Source organism: Oxyura jamaicensis, chromosome 5, assembly GCF_011077185.1.
Source record: "Oxyura jamaicensis isolate SHBP4307 breed ruddy duck chromosome 5, BPBGC_Ojam_1.0, whole genome shotgun sequence".
Taxonomy (NCBI): Eukaryota; Metazoa; Chordata; class Aves; order Anseriformes; family Anatidae; genus Oxyura; species Oxyura jamaicensis.
The window spans coordinates 11,649,813-11,674,876 of NC_048897.1; the positions used below are offsets into that span (position 1 = coordinate 11,649,813).

The 25,064-nt window shown below is 36.5% G+C and overlaps 1 protein-coding gene and 1 long non-coding RNA gene across 2 annotated transcripts in view; one reads left to right on the forward strand and one right to left on the reverse strand.

Annotated features, from left to right (window-relative positions):
* The first annotated feature begins 1,428 nt into the window (after positions 1-1,428).
* On the forward strand, positions 1,429-10,356 carry LOC118167870. The gene is made up of 3 exons (XR_004751276.1): positions 1,429-1,439; positions 4,280-4,288; positions 10,018-10,356. It is a non-coding gene; the product is annotated as an uncharacterized LOC118167870 (long non-coding RNA).
* SCFD1 (sec1 family domain containing 1) overlaps positions 8,649-25,064 on the reverse strand; it is a 43,642-nt gene continuing 27,226 nt past the window's right edge. Inside the window, exons 16-25 of the mRNA XM_035327737.1 lie at positions 24,039-24,109; positions 22,961-23,040; positions 22,302-22,364; positions 21,285-21,360; positions 20,336-20,389; positions 15,344-15,396; positions 14,340-14,373; positions 13,020-13,085; positions 9,829-9,897; positions 8,649-8,860 (exon numbers count right to left, since the gene is read on the reverse strand). Of these exons, the coding sequence (XP_035183628.1) occupies positions 8,831-8,860; positions 9,829-9,897; positions 13,020-13,085; positions 14,340-14,373; positions 15,344-15,396; positions 20,336-20,389; positions 21,285-21,360; positions 22,302-22,364; positions 22,961-23,040; positions 24,039-24,109 (596 nt within the window). The 3' untranslated portion in view covers positions 8,649-8,830. The remainder of the gene's footprint in view (positions 8,861-9,828; positions 9,898-13,019; positions 13,086-14,339; positions 14,374-15,343; positions 15,397-20,335; positions 20,390-21,284; positions 21,361-22,301; positions 22,365-22,960; positions 23,041-24,038; positions 24,110-25,064) is intronic.

Consider the following 25,064-nt stretch of genomic DNA (forward strand, 5'->3'; position numbering starts at 1 on the left):
GAATTTTCTACCTGAAATCTCTAGGATTTCTCAGGGGGAGGCACCTGCCATTAAATAAAGAGTGATTTTTCTTTTTCCTTTTTTTAATTTGCTTTGATTTTTTTTTTTTTCTCAGCAGAACCATTCAGTTTCTTCTCTCTAGTTCTTGCTTTCTTGTCAAGATGGTTTAAATAGTTTTTAATCCTCTGGCTATTAATGATGCCCAGTGGTATTTTAGTGAGTGCCTAGTGGAGGTTTGTAAGTGAGAAAGAAAATCTGAGTGTGAGAAATACCTGACAGAGAGTAAGCAGAGAAGAGAAATAAGTGCTGAAAAAAGGACTTGGTAAAGAAGTAATTTGTCTAGAAAATATTAGCAAGTTAGCAATGGGTGATACCATTAGCATTAATAGTGAAATAGCTTTAGTAGCCTTCCTTAGTTTCACAATAAATGTTGAAATTATAAATGCCACAGCTAGGATTAAAAAGCATATGCAGTTTATACTTTCTAGAAAATAAAAGGACGATAAATATTTGCTTACATTCAAATTACGTATCTTCTCTGTCTGTCATGGAGGTGAACAGTACCTCTGGGACCTATTAGTGGTGGCAGCCATCGTTTTGGCTTGGTTTCCCACAGTTGTTGAAGAGTTTGATTTTTTTATGTTTTTATTTTTTATTTATTTATATATTTTTTTGAAGACTCATTTCTGCTCTATTCAGCCGTAAGGAAGTGAGAGAGGCATTTGGGATCTTGTATCCATCTCCCACTACCTTGTTTTGTGTGCAGAGATACGTATCGTACAGTTCTCGGTGTCTGCAAGTATGCAGCTCTGAATTCTACCCGTAGTTGGCATTGTGGTTTTACTTGGAGAAAATGTTTTTGTGCTTACACGTGTGTATTAGTTCGGGATTTCCAAGAAGTGCTCAAAGGGACTGTTGGACTGTTAACATTAAACCTGTGATTAAAAAATAAAAATCAAGCTAGCTAGGACACAGATGTTGTATCTGCAAAGCACTGATGAGATCAAACACTCTAATATGGTAATGTAATGATAAGGTTTTTGATTATGGCATGTGAAATATTGATAGTTTGGACTAACCTGTTGTGATTTGTCAATAGAGAGATGGAAAACAGCTAAGATAGTACTTACTGTGTGTGCCCTCTGATTTAATAGAGCCCGTTTTCCTTTCGTCAGAGGTACCTTTCTTGGCATCCTGCCCTTCTTCCTCAAACAAATGTCTTTAGCTACACATAGCTTACCATCTTAAAGGCGCTTTAAAGATGGTAATTTAAAAGTCCTGTATAGCCAAAATAGTTCTGTTCCGGAACTACTCACAGCATGGTCTTTAAAACAGAACACCCAGCTACTAAGCTGTTCTGTGTCACCTCAAAACATCTGCTGGAAAACAAGGCTATAATAGATGCATTGTTCTAAGATGCTCTTTTTTCTTTTTGTTAAGTCTCGTTAAATAGCCTGTAGTTCATTTCAGTAGAACAGGGCCCTTTTCTCTTGCAGCAGGAAAAACTTTCCTCCTTCAAGGATATTACTGCATGTGTGAGTGCCCGTACTTTCTTTTACTTCTTTTAGGAGACTCAGATTAGGAGCTAATCTAATTCAAATGGTGGCTATTCCATCCTCTTAGCAGTTTTCCTACCATGTGTATGGCTCCCTCATTCTTCCCCATTCCTTCAGTTGCACCTGCATCCTGACTCCTCACTTGCTGAGGAGGGATGGTGCTCATGCGCTTGGTCATGCTTCATTCTCCCTTGCTCTTATTTCTGTGACTCTAAACGTCTGTCACTTCCTAGGTTCTGTTCTTCATCCACAATCCTTGCCTTCGAAGTGTGTGTATTCCTTCTACCAACACCCTGCTGTTCTGCAGTCCGTGGCGTAGCCATCCTGCAGCGGAGACAGTCAGATGGGCTGGGTGCTGTGCGACAGCATCAGCCTCCGTCCACAACTCCTCTCCTTCCTCTCCTTAGAAACAGTGTGTGAAATAAAACTAAGTGTTCCTCTTCCACAGGGATCTTCTGCAGTTAATGTTAGGTCTACAGGTTTAGAATTCAGAAGTTAAAAATAGAAACTAAAGGTAGGTTTGTTACTCTGAGAGCTCGTAACCCGAGAGGACCTTTCAGAGGTAGTCAGTGGAGAAAGATATCCTGTGAAAGAATCTCCTGTGGCCGCTTTGTTTTTCATCCTTTGATCAAGAGTGTTTGCCTCCAAAATGGCAAAGTTAAAGGCTATCTACAAAAAGGTCTGCTATGAACCAGCCCCTGAGAAATGACTGTATCTGTAGGCAAGCTGGAAACAACATTTCCGCTGCCAGATGAACTTCTGGACAGTTAAATTCTGATCGCAGTGAGGAAAGGAAAAAGGAACACCAAGTAATGAAAAACACTTTTATTTAAAAAAATCTATGTGAAGTTAATTGCATTCCATTTAAAGTATGGCTCATAATATCCACATACAAGTCAGGTTCACTTCTAGCAAACACAATAACTTGATGTCATTTGATTAGTAACAATTTTATCTTAATTCACATAATCACATAAACTCTTCTCCCACTTCAAAACAACTGACTTACAGATTTCTTAAATTTAGATACATTCAGACCTTTTAACTGTCAGATACAAGAAAAGTACTTTCATAAAGAAGACAACACGTTCATTTAATTACAACTGGGATATGGAAAATGTTAAGATCCCTAAAAGGATGTTTTGTGTTTAATTATGAAATATGCTTTTGTCTTTATGCCCGTGGGAATATTTATTGCATGTCTGCCATTGTGCTATGTGAAGTACAGACATTTCTGGTGAGTTTTAATGAATTTGGGGATGAACAAAAGAACACACAAAGCATTAGTAAGATACTGCATGTGGATATTTCTTGACAGCTAGTCTTTTACTGTTTGTCAAGATTTGATCCAAACGGAGCCGCATATGGCTGTAAGAGTACCAGTCTCTCTCGAAGATAGGAGAAACTGATCATGAGCATGTCAAAGCAGCTGACATGCATAAACTCGTGTTTTCTTGTGCTTTCTTTCAAAATATCTGGACTGTTAGTTGGCACAAAAGGTGATTTTAGTTTTCTATAAACGTCTGTCTGATATCTGGGCCTGGTTAAGGTTGTGTTCCCTTTGCATCCAGGATTTCCAGTAAATGGCAAAACAGCAAGGTCAGCCTAAGAGCATGTGGTATCTCAGAGCCTGGTGTCTTGAACTGTCTTATTTTTGTGCTTACAGCTTCTGCTGACAAAAGATCTGCAAACACTCTTTGGGTAGGCAGCATTCATTTTGCCTGTGATTCAGGGCTGTGCCTAAATACTTACGGTAGTTGGTCTGTCTTGTGAAGAATGCCACTGTGTCACTAGTCCCATCCGTGGCTCAGCAGGATGTGATTCTTGGATGCCACACGTGGCCACCGGCGGCTCATGGCTCCACGTGAAGGAGAGAGGGGGTGCGGCCCCTGTCCTTGGAGCATCATGGCCGCCGTGGAAGGATTGGGGAGCCTGACCCAGTGTCTCTGTAGGTTTGCTGACCAATGGCATTTAGGAATATCCATAATTTCAATCTCCCTCTTGGACTCATGATGCCCCAAGCAGTCCTTCTATGATCTCTTTCCTCTTCAGCAGTGCTACTTGAGTGATCAGTCCCCCCTGCTGTCTTGGGAAGGGCCTGATTCTCCCCTGTCCCTTTGTGAGACAGGCCAAAACCCCTTTGGTTACATATCCTTGCCCATGGTCGTGCTGAATTTAGTATTTGACTGTTCCAGGGTTTTCAGTGAACCACATAAGTTCACAGAGCCCTGAGCTCTGCCAACCCTATAAGCCCTTCCTGCTGCTTGTATCATCCCAGTACCTTCTGATCTGGGCCTTCAGCTGGGACAAGGGGGTGGCCCCTCTGGAACTGGTGCTGGCTTGTTCCTAGTCCCTCCGGGTGCTCGCTGTGACCAGCCAAGTCCCCCAGCAACCCAGCAGGCAGCAACGTGTGCTGGGCTGGCTGGCATAGGCCTGCGGCACACGTCCTCCTCGCTCTTGCTGTTCCTCAAGCCCTGGGATTTGACCAGTTGTGGGAAACCTTATCGTAGAAAACATGATATAAGATACGAAAATACCTCGGCGAAGCTGAGATCCAGGCTGTGCGGGGCTGAGGCTTGGCATTCTGGAAGTCACGGGGCTGCAGACACAGCCAACGCTGTTCTTCAGCGAGCAGGGAAGTAAGATAGTAATTGAGATGCAGCTGCAAAGAGCAGTCAGTGCTTCCACCCCTTCCCAGACAGCCTCACCTCTGTTGTGAGGAGAAAAAAAATGTTTGAGAAGTTGGGCTTGGAAATACTGACTGCACTCGCAGACTTCTTCAGGAGGCTGCTGCAGAAGTGGGCCCGTTCGCACACTTAGAGCACTGTGCGTGGCAGCTGCATCAGGAAAACTCGAATACGGAGTATAGAGGGGGTATGTTTGGGGGGTTGGTGAAAACACCTGAACAAAAGGGAATTACTTTAATGTGGCAATTTTAAGTAAAGGAAAGGAGATGAATTTGGTGGTTCGTCAGTGAATGTCCTTTGAGGTCATTTAGCTTTTCTGTTGTCTTTGTGAAAATATAGCTGAGCAGCATCAAAATGATGGAGACGTTTGTCCTTGATTTCTTACTGTGAAAACTTCTGTATGTAAGTCAGCCAGAGCTGCATTTATTTTCTTAGCACTGTTTTCATTCCCGAAACGAGTGTTTATGAGAAATAGGTAACAGAAAGTAAGGTCATCCTGTGCCAAAAGATTCCTCTAAATCTGACACCAGTTTGCTTCCGGAACTTTAGATGTACAAACATTGCTGCGGGTTTGGGAAGGCAACTGGCCGTTTCCTTTGATCAGGTATCAATGTTAGCATTTCAGGGCTAAATCCTTGTCTCTGCTGAGACACTGGAACAGGTTTCTAAGGCCTTTACGGAATTCAGGGCTTGTGCCAGTGTTGATGAATGGACTTCTAAAAACTGTCAGGCTTTGTAGAAAGCCTGGCTAGGGTACTGGTGAGCTTGGCACTGGGAGCCCAGATCCTGACCAGATAGGAATTGTGTATAGGGAGGCCAGGCCAGGAGAATAGCAGAACAAATTACAAATGACTCCTAAAGGAAGAAAAAAAAAAAGGAAAACATCATGGATTTGGTGTTTGTGGGTTGACTGCCCCAATTATGAAACTACAGTTTTCATCAGACTTCCACTGACTGTTTGACTAACCTGGATCCTATCCTAAAGTATAGGAGGGACTGTGCTTTTGATCACTTGTACTCCTGTGACTTGAGGGGGAGAGGAAAGGGGAAAAAAAAGACAAACTTAATTCTAACTAATAAGAGAGCGATATATATTTTTTCCTCACAAAAAATAACGGATTTGCTCTGCAAATCACAGGGGTGATAGCTTTTTGGGTCACCTGTTTTCACGTTGGGCCTTGAGAAATTCAACTTTTCCGAGAGAAGTATGGGTAAGGCCATTAGCAGTGCCTCTTCTCCCTGAGAGCACTGAGCTGGGAACACCACTGCTTTTTCTTGCCCTGTGCAAGGCTAGGTTTACAGACCTGATTCTTCTCATGGTTTGCAGAACCATCAGAAAGGTAGTGACATAGCTAGCGAGGGGTTGTACAACTTCCCAGGAAAAGTTGCAGCACAATCACATAGCAAATGTTGAGTCTACAAAACAGGTATTCTTATTCTGACACTTCTGGAGGCTTTCTGCTTGTCGCTTGTGTGATTGTGTTTTGTTTTGTTTCCTCCCTTTTCTCCTTCAAACTACTGCGTTACCCCTCCTATGGGAAAGGTGACTTCCAGACCAATGGAGACATTTAAAAAACAACAAAAACCATACACAGAAAGTGGATTGTTTTTTCTGTGTTGTACTCCTGATCTTCACCTTACTTGCTTTCAAAGAACTCATCTGAGCATGATTATGCTCACAGGAGGCTAGTTATCGAAAACTTCTTTTCACTGGGAAGAAAAAAGAAAGAAAAAACAACTACTTACTGTGGCTGGCTGGACTTTTAGGAGTACATATCTTCCCTGTAAATTACTGATTCAAAACATACTTGATGAGCAGGTCAGCTCTATAATCAGCAAGCTTTGTATGCATAGCAGCATTCCCTTCGTAACTGTGAATGATGGGATCATTTCTGTTCTCTGTGTTTTTTCTAGTTCTGTGTTTTAAGAAAAAAGCTGGTATCTTGCATTCTGTTCACCTTGATGTAAACATCATTGATCTTGGCAAATATTATTGGGGAGGATAGGGAAGTTGTACTGATTTTGTAACAAGAGCGTTTCATTGGTAAGGACAGTTAAATCAAGTAGTTGTGAGAGGTTTATCTTCCCCATTCTGGTTGGGTTTTTGGTTACTTTTATAATTTTGGCTTTGGTTACTTTTATATTTTTTTCTAGAAAGGCTGTACAACACGGCACTAAACACAACGTTAATTCACAAAATATTCAGCTAAATATTCTAAAATGGTCGAGTTAAGAAGGAAAATGAGGGATTGCTGTTTCAAGCTGTGAATCACTTCTTTAATAACCATGGGTAAGATTTGACTACAAACGTGCCAGTTTTCAACAGCTGCAGGCTAGACTGCCTAACATCTTCCTGAGAACAAGTACGGTGTACTTGAGACTCAGTATTGCTCTGCTTTTCTTTAAAAGGAGACCATAGACCCCAGGGAAGACCTGCTAGTCCTGAGACTTGAAAACTGAGCGTTAGTGACAAAGACCTACTGTAACCTTCCTTGTTCCACGGAGGTGGACCATGTAACAGAAAACCAGCATGTAATAACTCAGGTTGTATTCAATTGGAGATTTTAATGTTCACTGAGATCTTTAAGACTTGATAGTACACCAAAACCCAAACATCTACTTTGTAGAGGAAAGAGAGGAATGTTTAAAGTACTGAAATTCTCTTCAGTCATTTACTAACACCTAATTAACTAGTGCGTGTTGACACAACAAACCTGAGGAGTCAGCTATAAGGGTGTTGTAAATTAAACCTGTCTCCAGACATAGCACGAAGACCTGCAAATGAAGTTCGTGGACATATCAGCTGCAGCGCCTTCTGATAGCTCTTTACATAGCTTACTGAAACCTCAAATGCTGTTATTTACTAGACTTTAATTGATGGTCCAGTGGTCCACCATATCACACACAGACTGCCACGAGTTCTGGAAAAAAAGCAGTCAGCAGGTGTTTTCAGAGCTTGGCTGTCAGCTGTGAAGTTAAAATGCTGTGTAGGAAGCATAGCTTTCTTGTGACTACGTTGTTTCAGGCTTCTGAAACAAATTCCCACATGAAGCAATAACTACCATAAATGTCTAAATGTCTTTGTTTGTTTTCCAAATGCCTTTGACATTGTCCTTAACTAACAAATACAGTGTATAGGAAATTAGAAGAATAATGACCTGTGTTTGGCACTAAGTCCTTGTCGTCTGATCTATGGGAGAACATTCACATAAAACAACTATTGTTAACAACACAATAAATATATTTTGAGTTTGCAAACTTAGAAATCTGAAGTAGGAATGTGGATTAGTGTACAATACTCATTTGAGATAATTAAGTAACATTATTAGTTTTGATAATATGGTCTAATGTTTGCATATTTTTATGATGATTTATTTATCCTTATTTTTAAGCAATAGACCAACTGCAATTTTTGTATAGATGTTCTGAAAACAATCTACCTGGGCACAATCTATTGCCTTTAAAGCAAAATTAGCAATAAACACTGAAGAACAGTACAAAAAGATGCTGAAAATTTTACAGTAAAACAGTAACTCTGATGATCTTACTGTTTGTTAATAAATCTACAGTAAGTGTTTCACTTCTGGAGTATTTATACCTCTTTTTGAAGACATATTATTGCTTCTGAAAGCAACAGTGCTTCTTTCAGAAGGGATGTTTCTGTAAGGCAGAGACCTAGCGCTATAAAGAAATGTTGTTGACTTCTCTCAGTTCTTGCACATGCTCCCCGGAGCTTTCATTACGGGTAAAAGTCAATTATGTTGTGAGATTCTCTGAACTACTGCCCACTCCTAATCTGGCTCTACCGAATGCAATTGTTAATAAGCATGTTTTAAATATGCAGTTAGAAAAACAGAGCTGTATGTAAGAGCTGTACTGTGCGTAGGGCTTGGTTTATTCCCAAACATAACAGTCAAAGCAACAGTGCCGAAGAAAATTACTGAAGGCTTTATAGTTTGCAACTGTGACTGTGTAGACAAGTAGATGAATGCAAACATGTAACCTGATGAGAAAAGCCAAATTACTGTATCAAAAACTTGTACTGAAAGTAACTTCCAAGTACATCTTTAGATCATCAAGCAAAGCCTGCACAAACGTATGCAGAACTACAAGAACTTCAGTAAAGTAAAAGCATAACAACTAGAAGCCAGAGTTCTTTTGCACTAAGGCTGTTTGTCTGTGATCCTAAAAGGCAGTTTTGTCCTTTTCAGTTTTGTTAAGTGAAGATAGCTGGCTTTCAAGAACACGTCTCCTAAAGACAGACTTGACCTTTACTTCAAACTATTGCTTTGTTTACTGTAACAGAAATTATGAGATCTTGAAAATGCTGTGCTTTTCAGACAGCTGTCATACACCACAGTTAATATTGCATTTAGAAATATGAAATTTACCCTCAACAAAAATGTATCAGGTTTTAAGGTTTATTTCAGAAATGTTGATATACATGGTATTAATTACAGTTATTTTTTAAAAGTTATGTTAATGGAATTGTTTTGAGTTTTAATATAATGACAAAATTATAGATATGAAGATATCTGAATGCTGTAAGAATTCTTTTTGTCACATTGCCATCCAGGTCACAGTGTTTCAGTCTTTTTTCTGGCCAAGCTGGGACAGCTGCACATGAAGAGACAAAAAACAGGTTGGTAACTTTATTCTTTCAGTGCAACGAATATCCTGTTTATCAGTAAACATTTCTGTCTGATAACCTCTGGTAATTTCTTACCTCCAAAAGCATGCTAGTAACAGAGTATTTAATGTGTACCTTCACAGGAGAGGATCTGGGTTTCATATATGATATGAATAAATTTCAGTGTTAAAGGAATAGCACATAATGCCAGTCTTGAAAGAACAAAGAAACCAATAAGCTGACTGAAGAGCTGTAAGCTGATAGTACTGTTTCGTTTCCTTTGAGTGCAACAAGAATGAATTTATTTCTTCAAAATGTACGTCTAAATAACAATTTATTCTCTTGTTGGGAAGAAGTAAGACCAGAGGTAGCAGTTGGGTAGAAGTAAAGCCATACTGGGCTATTTTTGCTGATCAATGTGAATAATACGTGGTTTTCATTTGTATTGGAAAGAGTGAGAGAAGTAATGGCAATGATAAGTTCATTAACAGCATTAAAAAGACTGATTTTAATATAGGTGGGGGCAGCCTGAAGTTCCCCTTATGCCCTTTGTAACAACATTTAGGACAAAAGTTTCAAGATCACAGTTGAGTAGCAATTTTAAGCTGGAAGAGATGCTAGAGTAGCTTGGGAAGACATGCTTTTTGTGGAAAGTATCAAGAACAGAGTAATATTTTTTTTCCTGTTAGGATTTATGCTAAGGCAATTACTGAGTTCATCTGCATTACTTGTGAACTCACATGGACAATACAGGCCTACAAAAGTTAAGGATGACTCCAACCCCCACACTACAATCAGGTGAAAACAGAGTAACGAGTACCTTAACTTGTCACAGCAATTTGTTTTTTGTAAACAAAACAAAAAAAGAGCTATAAAATTAAAAAATAAAAATAAAGCTTATGGAAATATTTGATACCGTAAGCAGTGTTACAATGGTGTTGTCAAAGGTACCTACCTGCTTTATAAATTGTGTAGCATTAAAAAGTTCACTGCAGCCATAGAGAACATGTTTGCCTTGTTTACCCTAATAAAAAGAAAAGTCAGGAAGAAATTGAGTGTTAACAGAGCAGCAGAACTGGCTTTAACTAGGTGCCTAACAAAAACTTGTTTCTTGATGATTTTTAAGTCCTACGCATTTTGTCAGAAAAAAGTATAGTTGGCCTACCACAGGAAAAAATAATACTTAAATTGAAGTGGAAAAGAGGAGAGTTGAGGCATAAAGACGTGGAAAAATGTGGCATTATACACTTTTCAGCTCATTAGAATGTGAAGTTCTTTGATGCATCTATGAATGGCTTGGGGAAAGTAATAACCTTATCTGAAAGGTCCTCCTCTCTGCTGCCTCCCACAAAAAAAGAACAAACCCTGCCCCCTAGAACAACTGGGCATTGCTGTGAGAATAGTAACAGCGCATTTCTGTTGTATTACAGCCGGAAAGCTTCTGTCTGTCATTTGTTTCCCTATGATGATGTTGGAAACAGCATTTTTTTTATTATTATTTGTAAAAGGATTCTGAACATTACCTTGAGCTCTGTTGGATACATAATAATCCTAGTTTGTAGTGAACAGTTTGATAGTATTTGTTTGATAGTGCATCACTTTAGAAGTGAAAATCTGTAAGTAAGTAATACAAAGTTTCAAACTGAATTTACTCCCACTAGTGGGCTAATAATGCCATGGTTCCTTGAAGTTCAAGTATAGGCTTCAGAAATCTGTTTCACTGTTAAATTAATTTGCATTTTCCTCTATTAGTCAAATTTCTGCAATTAAAAACAACAACAAACAAACAGAAAACACCTTCGTGTTGGTGTTTTCTGCTGTATGTGAGTTATAAATGATAAATAGGAGAATGGGCAAGACAAAAAGTACGCAGATAGGCCTCTGTGCTAACTTACTTTTTACTGACAGGAAGTTAAAGCTTACTTACTAAAGAGCAAAATAGGACTGCAAGCCCTCCCAAAACAATTTTGTTCCATATATATTGCCGATTGTGCTGTTTCAGCAGGAAGTCACAGAAGCAGATTCTAACAGTCAGTAGCTGGTGGTCACATGCTAATGGGGGAGATGGTAATCCTGGTTCAAGTCCTCATCTTTATTAATTTTGAGTGGTTTGTGGTAATAAGCTATTCTTGTCTCTGAGCATGATCTCGAGCTTGGTTCTTCCCATGTTTCAGGCCAGTTTATTAACTGAGGCCTGAAGAGGTCTGGTTTTGATCTAAAATTATTTTGACAGATATATTTTGACAGATTCAGTTTTCAGTAATATGAATGAATAGCATTTAATGAAAAATAAAAAAAAATCAAACACTAGAAAGAATTGTGAAACAGGACTGTTGCCTTTCAGGCAGTTCTAAGATACACATTCCTGTACAATTCCAGTCTTACACAGAATCATTCATGTTGGAAAAGACCTCTTAGGTCATCTAGTCTAATGAGACAATACAGGTGAGGCAGGCTTCCCCCTTAGGAGGTCGTATCTCACTGATCAAGTACACAGTCTGATCAGGGAAATGTCCAGCACACTTCAGCTCTAACAACTGATCATGAAGATCACGATCATCTTTGTCTACAGGCTCCAGAACAACAATGAAGGAAAACATATGCCCTTGTTTCATTCTCCCCAAGATCTAACATTACTATCATTCCTGAAGCTTTCAGTTCCTTCTGTTCTCTCCATCTGCTTACCCCATCACTTCCTGCTTGCCCTCTTATTCCTCAGAAACTTCAGGTTCTTGCCACTTTTCTATGAAAAACTGAGCGTTTAACTTGCCATCTTATAAAAGTTCTGTATATACATATAGATGCATACACAGCTAACCTCAGCTATGTCACCATGCAGCTAGGTATCTAAGGAGTCTATTAGTCTCTGGCAAATTCAGGTTTATTTTAGTAGAAGTAACAAATACGCACGTTGTTGGCCATCTTTTGAATTGATATGGCACCTGAAATAGCTTTGGGTAAACTAAGGAGCAAGCAAAAAGTTTGACAATGCACTCTGCTACAGTTAGAATGTTCTAAATAGATTGAAGAATATTTTAAGTGCTAAGGTAAACCTAAACAATTTCTGTAACTTTCCTCTTCCTCTCTTTTCCCCTGTTCGGACCAGCTATGTTCCAAAATGGCTGCCTGAGGAGGAAAACAGCCTAGCTCACAAGTTCTAACTTCCTGTTTTGTGTTACTTATTAGAACAGAAAATTATGAAGTGCTTGTTACATGTAAATATTTTTCAGTTACTAATATTTCATATTTATTCTTTTCTAGGAAAGCCTTCAATGTAATCCACCACAGGACAGGAAGATGGTACCATGTTGGTGAGGTAACTGATTTTACTATAAGGTAAAATCAGGCAGGAAGAATGGTATGCTGCTGCTCTTAAATAACACATTTCCTAATTCTAAATTTTATCAAGGTAAGAGCTTGCATCTCATTCTTGCCCCTGCAAGAATTCTAATGATTTCATTACTTTTCTCCCTTCACTGTTTTTTTGGTGTGTGTTCTGTTGGGTTGGCAAGCTGAAACCAGAGATGTTAAATCCCTTGCACCACTATTACATAGTTGATTACACAATTCCTTTGTGCATATGATAACTTATGATTTCTACACACAATTGAATGATCTAGCACTTCAAGAATGAGTTGCCTTTAACTCATCAGCAAAAACTTCTAAATGTAGGTAAGTAATAAATGCTGAGATACTGATGTGTAGATTTTGTCCAGAGCAGTCATGGATGCCCAATCCCTGGAAATGTTTAAGGCCAGGTTGGATGGGACTTTGAACAACTTGGTCTGGTGGGAGGTGTCCCTGCCCATAGCAGGAAGCCTGGAATTAGGTGATCTTTGAAGGTCCCTTCCAACCCAAACCATTCCATGTTGTCAACATGATCTTTCCTTTGACAGCATATCCTCTGCATTCAGAAGTGCAACATTAACAAAAATACCAGAACCAACTGTTCTTCTGAATTAATAATCCTCATTTTATACCAATTTCTCAGATGTTTTTCTCTCCAGATGGCATACATAATACTAACATAAAAGCTAATTTTGTAAGATTTTATCTTCCAAATACTAAATATTAGAGAGCTTGCTAAAATTGGTTTCTATCAGTAAGTTAGATTAAGTTAATCATAACCAACAGAAGTGTACGTACCTTTATGTAGTCAATAAGATTTTGATATTCAATGTAGTTGCCTCCTCCAACTACAAACACTATTGCCTAAAATGCAACACACACAATCAGAATATAGTCAAATTCTTAACATCTCAATAGTAAACTATATACCACATCATTAAACATACAGCAAAAGTCATCTCAATCACACTTCTTAGACTAAGAACTGGATAAAAATTCACTAGCTCTCTAACTTGAAACAAAACAATAGAGTTTTACTAGGATGCAGAATAGCAAGCATAATGATTTTAACGTGTCACTTTATTCTAAGATGTCATTTTATTTCTAAGAAATATTTGAAACTTAGATAGTTTCAACATATTACATTTTTCTGTGGAGATGTCTCTGGTGTCCATAAAAACAGTTAAAGTATTTTCATGGATTCTTAAGAACTAATTTGTGAAATGAACAAAACACTTTTGTTATGAAGAAACATGTTTTCATTGTCCTTCCCTTTCCCACTTACTACTAGTAATAATAGCATTAAGGGCCATCGGTATTTTCTGGGCTATGTTTAAAAACAGACCAATTAATGAATAGAATACAGAGGCTTAATAGTTGCATATTTTTTGTTAACGTTCATTCTCCGAAACTGTTTGACCATATGAATTTTGTGCAGGTTCTATGTTACTGCTGTGATTTTTGCTATGACCATCTCTATGACACCACGAGGTATCATCACTTCTGTTCAAGAGGATAATTAAGACATTTCAAGAGAAATCAGTGACATCTGTCTATTGCCAAGGCAAAAATTTTGCCAATGGAACTTGGTAATAAATTACCTTGATAACGAATAGGTAAGACCGTTTCTATTTGCAAACATTTAGTCTTTTTCAACATAAAAGTTACGGGTATTTGTATACAATGAAAATGGAACAACTGCTAACTTTTTTTTCCTTCCTTAAATTACAGGGAGTGTTCAAAATACTGACACGTAACTCAGTGGTCAACATTACTGTTCAAGACTGTAGAAGTTTAAATTTAGAGAACATCTTAAAGCTCTGATATAAAAATAGGGGTGTTAATTTACTGAGTACCCAATTACGGTGTTATTAAATTACTCTAATTATCTCAAGAAGCATTTTCTTGATTTTTTTTTCCCCTTCCACTTAGTTATTGCTTACACTGTCCTTTGAAAAGACTTCAGACTACCAGCTAATTGCAGTTAATACTAGATGTAATAAGACTAAGTGTTTCTTGCAAACAGGACCTCTCATTTTTCTTAATCATCCAAAATGACTGGTACTTTAGAATTTATTTAATACCTGAACATCGGAAAGTAACTTCTACACGACTTACCTCCTGGAATGGATTTTTGTTTCTTGGAACTGAGCTATTAAAAAAAGTTTATCTTGTTAGATATTAATCAAAATCTGCACAATATCTTATATCATGTACAAGGTTATGAAATACTAAATAATATTAAACAAGAATTTAAAATAGAACACTAATTGCCTTTCTGCATTAATGTGAAGTATTTTATTTAAGTGATTTGTTTTGAAAATTCATCATTCATTCTACAGAAAAAATAAACGGGAGGTTTCCTTCATCAGTTTTAAGGCTGCTTGAGCTTTATTACAACACTTCATTTCGAGCATTTAAGGTCATACTCTAGTGCTGCTAGCTAGAAGCACAAATATAATGAGAGACATACGAGTAAAAAAAAAAATCTTCATTAGCACGGTTTATGACACAAACCCTGCGTCCTGGAATGTTAACTAGGTAAGTCAGACAGTTTGTGATGCCTGCAGATACGCTTATTGATGCTTCAAAATCTCAGAAATGACTACAGGAAGCAGGTACATGTCACAGCCACACCATTAGGATTACGATGTTTTAAGGAGGAAGTTACGGTTAGAGTGGTAGGGAAAATCCTCCAAAAATGTTATAAAAGCAGAACGAAACAAAGTTGCAATTAAATGTGGATTTTGTTTCATTTTGTCTTTGCCTTCAAAATCTACTTAATCTTTGAAGAAAACCAGGTCTGGATCTACTTTATCCATATTCATCCAGTAACAAACCCCTGCAATTAAATCATCTGATTGTTTTCCCGTAGCTCAGATGAAAGTTATTTTTAGAAGCTATGTTAAAATTAATATCATCTCCATGTCTTTTTTGCAGTGTTACACAAATTTATCTGGTTGATTCGGTTTCCAGTTGTGAATTCCTTCAATATCAACTGTATTGTCTTAGAATAAATAATAAGAGGTACTATGTACTCAGCAAGGAAAATAAGAATGAATTTTTTAAGTTAGCCTTTTCATGGTGTAGAAGGAAACAAGCAAAACTCATAGTAAACTTACCTGTCACTGCCTCGTAGCATCTTGGGATCAAAATATCGGTAATCATCCGTCTCCTATTAAAAAGCATATTTTAATCTCAAAAAATCCCTAAATTTTGGCTTATGAATTTCTGTAGGTGACATTAAATATCATTTAAACCAATGTAATTTCCTAATTTAGCAGATACCATCATTCAAAACTAATTGTGATGTCCACATATACTTTACTTATATACTTGTACGTAACTGAACCAGTACAGAAAAACAAGAGAGAGAATTACAAACTGTATCTGATTCGCCTACAATTGACTATTACACACTTTCCAAAAAATACATCAGTTGCATAACAAACAGAAAGGCAACATGCAGAAAAAAGTATTAAGGTGTCACCAGCTTCAGAGGACCATCACGCGGTTATAAATGTTCAAATTTTCCAGAGAACTGCTAGTGATTTAATACTATAAAACAAAACACTTCTATGGCAATGAATGCTAAATACGAGATAGATCAAGATCTGCTACAGTTACGAAACTTACCATTTCATTTCATGATTTATGACTACTATTAAACCAAAATTAAGCTTGTGAAGAAATGAGTTCCACAAGAATTTGAGAAGTCTGCCTAAACTATAATTTTTTATTTCCTTCATGCAGAACACTGAGACACTTCCAATGTTTTTATTGGCAACGAGCAGGATTTTTGCCAACTCGTAACAGAAGAAAAACAAAGCTTCTTAATAACTGCTTTTGACAACTGTGTGGCTTGCATCTGTTTCTATACTACGTTTTCATCCAGGTACTGTGATGTTTAATTTATGGATAAATTGCACGCAGGACTAAAGTGGTTTTCATCTGGGTGCTTACATGGCAAGACCTCTATGTTTTGGTGATTCTATAGAACAGAAATCTCCAGTAGTAGACAAGTTATCTAGGAAATTTACTACAGCTCACAAAGCTAACTATCTCTAATATTACAAATATTTAGTATACATCTGGTAGTATTGTTTTTGGTACACACAAAGAAAATAAATCTGATATTAAGGACCTCTGCAAATACATAAAATAAGTCTTTTATTCTCAAGTTTGGCTTTTTAAAGAACTTAAGATCTAATTTCACACTGAATCTCTGCAAAATGCTTTTATACACTCTACTGGGAATTTCAGGAGCATTTGCAGTCTGCCAGCATTCATGATTTTGGCAGCCTGTTTTATAAAGGTGGTATAGGAACTCTGAAGTAATGAGCGAACTAGGAACACACAGATACTACCAGACTGAAACAGAGAGGTAAACAAACCTTTTGCTTAAATAACTGCAGATTCCCTCCTAATTAAAATTCATTACAGACTAATGCCAGAACAAAAACCAGAGTTTTAAAAAAGGGGGAAGGGAGGGGTATTAAAAACACTTTTTCCTTTAATTATTTATTTTGTGTACTTTTCCTGTGAGTATTAAACTAAATCTGAAGTAGATGCACAAAAAATGGCAAACAAATAGAAATGTGATAAGCTAGTTTTTGTTTGTTTAAATACACGGTTCCTGCTGAAATCTCATCTGAGACTGCAGGAAAATAAAAATCTTCTGCTTTAAGTAATGTCTATTCTGCCAACAAAGACAATTGTATAGAGATGTCCTTACACAGCTGAATTTTATTCAGGAATAAATTTCAGGCTATTGAAATTGATTTTCAAGCTTTCAAATTAAAATGGAAAAAGACCCATGGAACTATCCTTGCAGCTCAGACTGTATTTGGTTTTCTGCTGAAGCTAACATGATTAGTTTGAATTAAGGAAGTCCCCCAGTTTTAGAACTTTTCTGTTTTAATGCATGAAAAGTAAACATACACTTTATCCCTAAGCCTGGAAGTTAACATACGCACTGAAAGAGATGATGTTAACGAAAATACAGTTCCTTTCGTATGTATCCTAAGTAAGTCAATTCAAATGTAAATACGGCATTGATTGACTAAATTCTTTGTGACTTTGTGATAGTAATATTAAAGTTTGTACAGCAAAATATTGTCTGTACTCAAGAATCAAATCATTTTATGGAAATTGTTCAACTTACTATCTATAGATGAAAGTTTGTATATATTTGACAATATGTTTTGTGTGTGTGGTCAGAAAATTTAAGGTTCAGTATCACTAAATAGAGGTTAAAAACTACGCTATTAGATTTATAAATAGAATATTCCTTTATGAATCATAATTTCAAAAGCAATTAATAAAAAACTGCTTTGATCAATGTTACTATTTTAAAAACAATAACAAACCCCACAATGATTACTTTAAGGTCATCATGTTTCAGAACAAATATTGCAAGACAAAGTCCAGCTGTAGTTAAACAATCTAGACAAAAATCACAGGATGGTATTACTGCCCCTGGGAACTGCTCTATCCATTCCTGCTCTGAGGAACTTGGAAAGCACAGGTGTAGACATTTGTCCTTCCTGGTAACTGGCCTTGTGAGACTAAACAAGCATAAAGACAATCAACATAAAGATTGATTTAAAGACAACCGTGGACAATTTTTACACAGCATAAAACATACCATTCAGAATAGATTCCAAATTTTAACTGACAGTATTGTGAATGTTAGTGGTGTAAGTTGCACATTTAATGAATGTAGTTTGTTGTTGCGTTTTTATTGGGAATATAATTTAAATTGTTTGCATTCGTTGTAATAACTGCTTGACTTCTGAATAATCTATTTTGCATAAAACTTTTATCTGTGTGTACATTTCACTTGATTACTGAGGTTGGACAGTAAGATTCAATGAACTGTAAAGGAGTTAATATAAAAATGAGATTTTTTTTTCCTGTGTCATGTCCCCTCCTTTTGTCTTTTGCCAGCAGGGCAATAGTTTTCTATTCTGGGGGTAGAAAAGGACCTCAAACATCTGAAGATGAGCAGAGGCCACACTGGTGTGTTTCTACACGCAGCCTTTTTACAGGTACAATTTCATTTTGGTTTCTCCTACAGCAAGCCTAAACATTCCACAATAGCTCTCTGACTTTCTTCTGTTACTTGAAAGGGGGAAACCTACTTACTGACAAAGTTGCTGTCAGTTTTCCTACATGTTAAGAAAATCTTGTCTGGTCTTCTGTGACTTGAAAATTAGGACTCCCTGTTTCGGGTCACGAATTCTTGTCACTGACACATTAGTGTAACATGAAATCACCGACAGATCATCTCAATCACTCCTTTTTCAAGTGAGAAGATCAATGTTTTCTCCAACTTACCAAGCAGATATGTGGCTGTTTTCCATGAATACAATGTGACAATATCAAGTCAGGAAAAAGAGAACATAGGACTTGTAAACTTTACCAAATCAATTCCTAAATCTGGAACCCAAGAAAACTACTGTTTATTTTGAAAATTTTCAAAATACACTAATTTACTGGAAAAAAAAAAAATAATGGTAACCTAAATTACCAGGAGTATTTTAATTTCAGATTACCATATTAAGTGTTCTGAGTGACCTCTTCTGGTTGACTAGATAAAATTAGCCCTGCACTCTTTCCTAAGTCTTGCAAATAGGGACAACAATCAACTCTGCTGCTGAAAATGGCAGATTTCTTGGTTTGTTGACAGAAGACATATTTTTTGCCTAACAATCTTGACATGCTATCTATGAAGTACAGTTTAAAAAGAAGACAATTACTTGCATTTTGATCATTTTCCCATTTTACTATTACTTATCTCTCTTTACATACTGTTAGCACCTGGAGCTGCAAGTGGACTAAGTATTTCCAATCTAGTGAGTTCTGCTACTCACCAGGCATACCCACACTTCTGTCATAAACGCTGCAGCACAGAATTAAAACCCACCATTAAACCTCTTGGCACTGTGTAACTCACAAGAGGATGCACAGACGAGGGAATTGCTAGCTAACATAGTGGCATTCCGTATTAAAGAGGTAAAGATGGACCAGTGGATGAAATGGCTGACCAGGTCTGAAGAGCCAAAAAGCGTCAGCTAACTAGCAGAAATCATTAAGCATCAGCATGAAAATTCATCTAGAATTATGAAAATCTGTGTGTTTTTTTTTTTTAATATTTCTTAAAACATTTGCTAAGCAAAATATTGCAAAAATTAGATTTTTTGTTACTAACCCAAAATGTTCTAATGATGACAACAAAGGGATTTACCTTAACCTCTTTCTAGGTATACCAATAAACCAGGGTGAGATACTACAATTTTCTCTGTCTGATTCTGATGTCATTAAATCAGGAAGACTGACAACAATATGGCAGACATATTAAACCTCTTCAAATTACTTTTAACGGGTGATTTTTCAGAACATGTTTTTGTATAGGATGGCCATAAGTAACAGTTCTGAAGGAACTAAATATGTAGTAAAAAAAGACAGCTTTGACTGTAAACTACGTAGAAAAGATATTGGGCTATTTTTAACAAATCTTGGAAATTCTAGCAAATGTCTTGGCTGGCTGTACACCAAGCACTTAAACGTTTCAAAACTTCAGTAACTTAGGCAAGTCTCAGTACATTTTCACAGGAACAAGACTTTTCTGACAACAAGCAAACTTCATTTCATACTGAAAGACTACTAAAATATTTTCCTCTAAATAACAAAACTTTAAAGATGTGGGAAACAAAGTTTTCTGCAATACTCCCATTCACAACTACTTGACTTTTGAACTTGTGCTCCTATATAATTACTTTGATACAAAGAAAACTTCAGACCGCAATTTAAGTTTTAGAAATTCAGGAGCAACAGAAACTCAGCATAGTACAAGAGTGATGGAAGCTCAGAACAGAATTGCCCCCACAAATCAGCAGTTCCGCCGAGACACAAATTGTCATGATTTAGAAACTACTTTTATGCCGAAAAATCTCACGAAATAGTTATGAAAATGGTTCTATTACTGAGATACACCAGGACTAGATTTAACTCTATTATCACGAACAAAACATAGCTCTGGCATATTACATATCACAGCATAAAGATTTCATGTGTTCCATCTCTTTCCTTGGGAAGGCAATTATACTCACAGGATTTGACTTCATCTCCATAAGGTTGTCCAATATACGTGTGACTGGTAGATTCTGTTAAACAAAATGTGAAATTAATATAATGCTGGAGATAACGAAGAATTATTCACAAATGCATTATTTATGGACCAGGAAACTCAACTGAATAGCTACACTTGCCTGGAAGGCCCATAGAAAGGATTTAACTTACTGTAATGCAAAATAATACCCTTGAATCGTGTTGGCAAACATTATTTCTGTCGCTCATTTTAATTCTATTTCAATAGCAACATAATACTTCCAAATCTTAGAAAATTTACTTTTCTTTATACAGTTTTGGAAAATTGCATTGTTTATGGTAGTCACTCATCTACTGCTTCAGTCCTTGTATTATAGCAAATAGAAAGCCTTCACAGAAAATCTTTGCTGTTCTCCCACAGTGAAGCTGGTCCACCTGCAAACTTAAGCCCAGTGCCCAAGTCTGTATTAGTGGAGGCTAAGTTTCAGGTTGCTGTCTGTTATTTAGGTGGAAAATTGGAAATGCTTGAATTGTAACTGAACAGAAGATGAATGCTTTGAGCCTTTTGGTCATCCTGGAATAGCTGTGTTTAATGTTGTTCTAAGCAAAGGTGCAGAGGACTCTTCATGTTCATGAAGGTCTAGTCTATTTTAAGTATTTCACAGCTGCTCTTTTTTATTGCTGAAATGAATCTTCAAGGCACATACTGAAACCTAATTCCTTACAAATGGAGGCATTCAAAGACAATTTAAACGTTATTCATTACTTATCAAAAAACTAAAAAACACAAAGTGCTAGATATATCCAACAGCAGAGGCATTGGCATTGTTTACTGTACAACTAACTTTATTAGTATGACAGAGGTAAAGGAAGGCGTTATTCTAAATGTTCACAATGCTCACTCAATAGGCTAATTTTATTGTTATTATTTGTATTGGTCTTTAAACTTACTTGTTGCTTCAGTACCAAGTTCTTCACACCTTCCATCACAAACTGTGATCCTGTATTCATTACACGTGAAAACAGACTGAAAACCAAAGTAAAGAGGATATGTAAGATTTTCTTTAATTTGCATTCAATACTGATATTCAATTCCCATTAAAGCTGATGCAACTTAGTTACTAATTCATTTAATTTTTCAGTGAATTAAGCTATTTTTCAAACCACATGGCAACCACGTGTATGGAAATATACCTGTCATCTAACAACTAGATCCTCACCTATCAGAAGTCTTGTGTTCTCTACTCTTTGATCCACTTAACAGTTTATTTTAAAAACTTCGTAGCGCAAGGATTTCAGTGTTTTCTTCAAGTGTGTGTCTGAATCACAAGAGTCAGCACAGATGCTCAGTGTATTTCCAACCGACCAAACAGTAATTTTGCCAAGTGAGAGATGGCATCAGAATTCTTTCTAAACATACTGTGACAGTCTTCTTATGACAGTGACAGTGTATTTCTGAGAGTACTGCTGGTAATGAGGATTCTGTATGGGATGTAAGCACCGACAGCATTGGTACAGCCATTATCTTGTCTTTTGGTGTCTTAAAATATCTACATCTTTGAATGATCTGACAGAGACCCAGTCCAGGAGAACAAACAGGGCTGTGTGTTGAATGTACAGGGCTGTTCTTATCTTCTGCCATTGATTAAATAAGGCTCAACATGATGGCTGTCTTAGCTTCATTTCAACATGCTGAATTATTCTCCGAGAGCCTGTACATTTAATGTGCAGGTGTACAAGTGTCACTATGGTAAGTTCCTTTCTGGATTTAGCCACCTTTCTTTCAATTTTTACTGTGCGTAAATCCTGTGCACTGTTAAGAGGAGATAAGTAATTTTGTTTGTAAATTGTTTTAATTTTTTTAAATAAAGAGAGAGATATTTTATTCTGAGCCATGTACAGCACTTTTGGTACTACTGAAATAAGTTAAAAGAATCCAAAGGCTTACAAAATTAATCAGAAGCGTACCCCAAAGGTTTTGGCGTAGTGTTTCCATAGCTGGTTGGAGCTGAAGCCATCTTGGTGAAAGCCCTGTGAAAGCAGGGGTAGAAATCAGATGCTTCATCTCATGGCATATCCTGCTGCAGAATGTTTCATTCTGGTCATTTGAGCGAAAATACTTTTGCTTCTCAAACTGTGTCAGAAAGTAACTACTTATTACATGCATCCCTCTTGTCTAGAGCTACAATGGTCAAAGAACTGAAAGGAATTAGATTTTATATTTAAAATACAAAGAATTTATTTTTATAACAGCAGTAACTACAGTAACTGATCAGCACCGTGGCCCTTTGGTAACAAATCACAAATTCCGTGGCCCTTTGGTAACAAATCACAAATTCCAGAGTCTGAATTAGCCCAACTTTTCACTGAATTCAGTGCATTGTTTCTGTCTTGGATAATTAAGGACACTGATATGTGTCACATTCAGTAGTGTTCTGGCATTATTAGAGTTCAGTTGTAAAACAAGATTTTGCATGTATGACCATAACAACAACAGCAAAAAATTATGCCAGAACAAACATTTAAGGATAATTTACAATGTATGAGAAGTAATACGTAATTTTTAATACCAGTTCTACCTTCTGTAAAATTACCCAATTACATAGGAGAAAAATGAAGTTACTTACTTCCACTGTTTTATGTAATTCAAAGGAGCAAGATTGCAACCTGCATCTGTCAATGCTTTTTTATACTGCTCCAGATCAATCTGAAATTATAAAGTAGAGAAATGCAACAGATTTACACTACTCTTAACTCCATCCATGTGGAATACAAGATGTCCTTACGTAAATATTACGTGTAAAGCTATAGCATTAACAACTAAAGTTAAAAAAAAATAATTATTATTATAAATTCCATCCTCTACCAAATATGAAAATACCCCTTAAAATGCAATTTGCTATGATTGCTATTTTATTTGATGCTATTTTGCTATTTTTATTTGCATTAAACTTAACTGTATTTGTGGAATTAAACCTGTCCACTTTCAGCTAGGGAAACAGTCTGTTATATCAGGATCTCTTAAAAACCTGACAGAATTCTGGTTTCTGTAAAATGTCATAACTGTGACTAATAACAACAAAGAGAAGTTTACATAGAAGTTCTTACACACTTATAAGAATACTTTCTTTGCCTAATCTAACATAATTTTTTCTTCCAGATAGAGCCAGTACAGCAGTTCACCATAAAATGATTCCATGTTCTGTATATTAATTCCTTATTACAAATTACTACATTTCTACAGTGTAATAAAAAATTTCCTTTCATCATAAGCTCAAAAGAACTATTAAGAAATTTCTCCTGAATTAGTCAGATACTGACATAAAAACATTTCTACATTATGTATCTGTTAGTCAACAAACCAAATTATTTTTTAATATACAAGAATAGAGTGAAGAGAGTCATATTGACATTTTGTTTAACCTACTTACATTGGGCAGTGGAGCAGAATGATGAAAATTGTGCCCAGATGTGTCTTGTAACTCTTGACCAAACGTTTCAAAAGACTATCTTCCTTCTTACTAGCCATTCCTATCCTTTGCAATAGCAGCTAATGCATTGTGAACAGATTACCTGGTACCAAATGTACTTAAAGTTGTAATATTGAGCTGGGCATTTCATACTTCTCTTCAAAGTAGAAATATCTATTTAATGCTGAGACGAAACAGAAAAATCCGGCTTGGTAAAGTTTAGTAAAGGACATACCTCTGAAGGTGCCTGAGCTGAGCTTATGTAATAGATAAGAAATAAACGCATTTTGTCTTCCGGAGTTCCTGCTGCAGTGAAATAAATAAATAAAAATTGTTACTATGCTATGTTAATTGCCCTTCAGTAACAACACATACGTACATTCAAGCCTTTAGTTATGATGGTAATTGTTACTTCTAAGCATGGCCCTGTTTGGCATATACAGCAGTAAAAGACATTTGGCAATTTTATTAAAAATTGGTTTAGGCTGGCTGACTGTTTCTGAAAGTTACACTTCTATACTATTCTTCAAGTAACATACAACTAAGTTACCGACTGACATTATGTCTTGTTTTATAAGGGGACTGTAAGCATTAACAGGCAGTAATCTGTGAAAGAGACTGAAGAAAGGCATAAAAGTAAAAGCCACAACACTTTTTTTTTTTTTTTTTGAGCTTTACAATTTGTTTATGCAGCTTTAGGGTTGACTGTACTGAAACACTTGGCTGCAAAAGCACTTATGTGAACATTTGGTCAGGAACAAGTGCTGAACTTCTAACTTGTTTTCAGGAAGGATTTCACCTCCTGAATCACCCACCTATTATCACAACATTCCTTGGAGAACACTGTTCCAGTTTCATGGGAACCATTACCAATGGCAATCAAAATTCATCTCTGCCAGATCAAAATGACAACGTGACCACCTGTGTCATCCTTAGACTAAAATCTACTATCTCAGATTTTGAACAGCGTCGACTTTTTTTCTTCTTAGAAGAGGATCACTGCTAGTAAAAAGCATAGTTTAAATGGAAGATTTCAGTAGTACAACGTGTCAAAACAAACGTTTCAAAGTTGCTTTTCTAACAAAGTGTTGAATTACGTGTTACCTTTAGGTATTCAAAATTTTTAAAATATTTTTAGTATTTTTATATTGAATATTTTAAAAATATATTTAAAAAAATATATTTATATATATATTCAATATTTTCACTTTTTTAAAACGTATTTTCAATATTTTAAAAAAATTCACTTTTCTGTACTTGT